At 41.3% G+C, this 540-nt stretch overlaps 1 protein-coding gene across 4 annotated transcripts in view; it reads left to right on the top strand.

Annotated features, from left to right (window-relative positions):
* The window catches only part of YWHAZ (tyrosine 3-monooxygenase/tryptophan 5-monooxygenase activation protein, zeta), a 45725-nt gene extending 45185 nt beyond the window's left edge, over nt 1-540 (top strand). For all 4 annotated transcript variants that reach the window (XM_011983474.1, XM_011983476.1, XM_011983472.1 and 1 more), the window contains one exon: nt 424-540. In XM_011983474.1, the coding sequence (XP_011838864.1) occupies nt 424-483 (60 nt within the window). In that variant the 3' untranslated portion in view covers nt 484-540. The remainder of the gene's footprint in view (nt 1-423) is intronic.

Here is a 540-nt window from a genome sequence, read left to right as displayed (position 1 = left end):
CCTGTAGTCCCAGCTACTCAGGAGGCTGAGGCAGGAGAATCACTTGAACCTGGGAGGTGGAGGGTTCATTTCCAGCCTGGTGACAGAGCAAGACTCCATCTCAAAAAAAAAAAAAAAAAATTTCTTCTACTTTCTCTTCACCTTCTATGGATACCCAAAACTCTTCCTGTATCTGAAGATTATTTGAAGGCAACTCTGTGGTATACTTACCCTGGTTATACAGTGGTTACAGAGAAAGTAAATTTGTGTATTGAGATGTTTTTGTATCTTGAAGCTAAGTGATGCTGCTATTTTTTTAAGAATGCTTTCCAACTAAAACGTTTGGGTATCTTGGCAACATATATACATATATGAAAACTTTGCCCCCCCCCACCCCCCCAATCCCACTGAAACTTGCTGAAAAATCTTTCCTTCTTTTACCAGTTGTGGACATCGGATACCCAAGGAGACGAAGCTGAAGCAGGAGAAGGAGGGGAAAATTAACCGGCCTTCCAACTTTTGTCTGCCTCATTCTAAAATTTACACAGTAGACCATTTGTC

Source organism: Mandrillus leucophaeus, unplaced genomic scaffold (assembly GCF_000951045.1).
Source record: "Mandrillus leucophaeus isolate KB7577 unplaced genomic scaffold, Mleu.le_1.0 Scaffold250, whole genome shotgun sequence".
Lineage (NCBI taxonomy): Eukaryota > Metazoa > Chordata > Mammalia > Primates > Cercopithecidae > Mandrillus > Mandrillus leucophaeus.
This window is presented reverse-complemented; position numbering and strand designations above follow the sequence as displayed.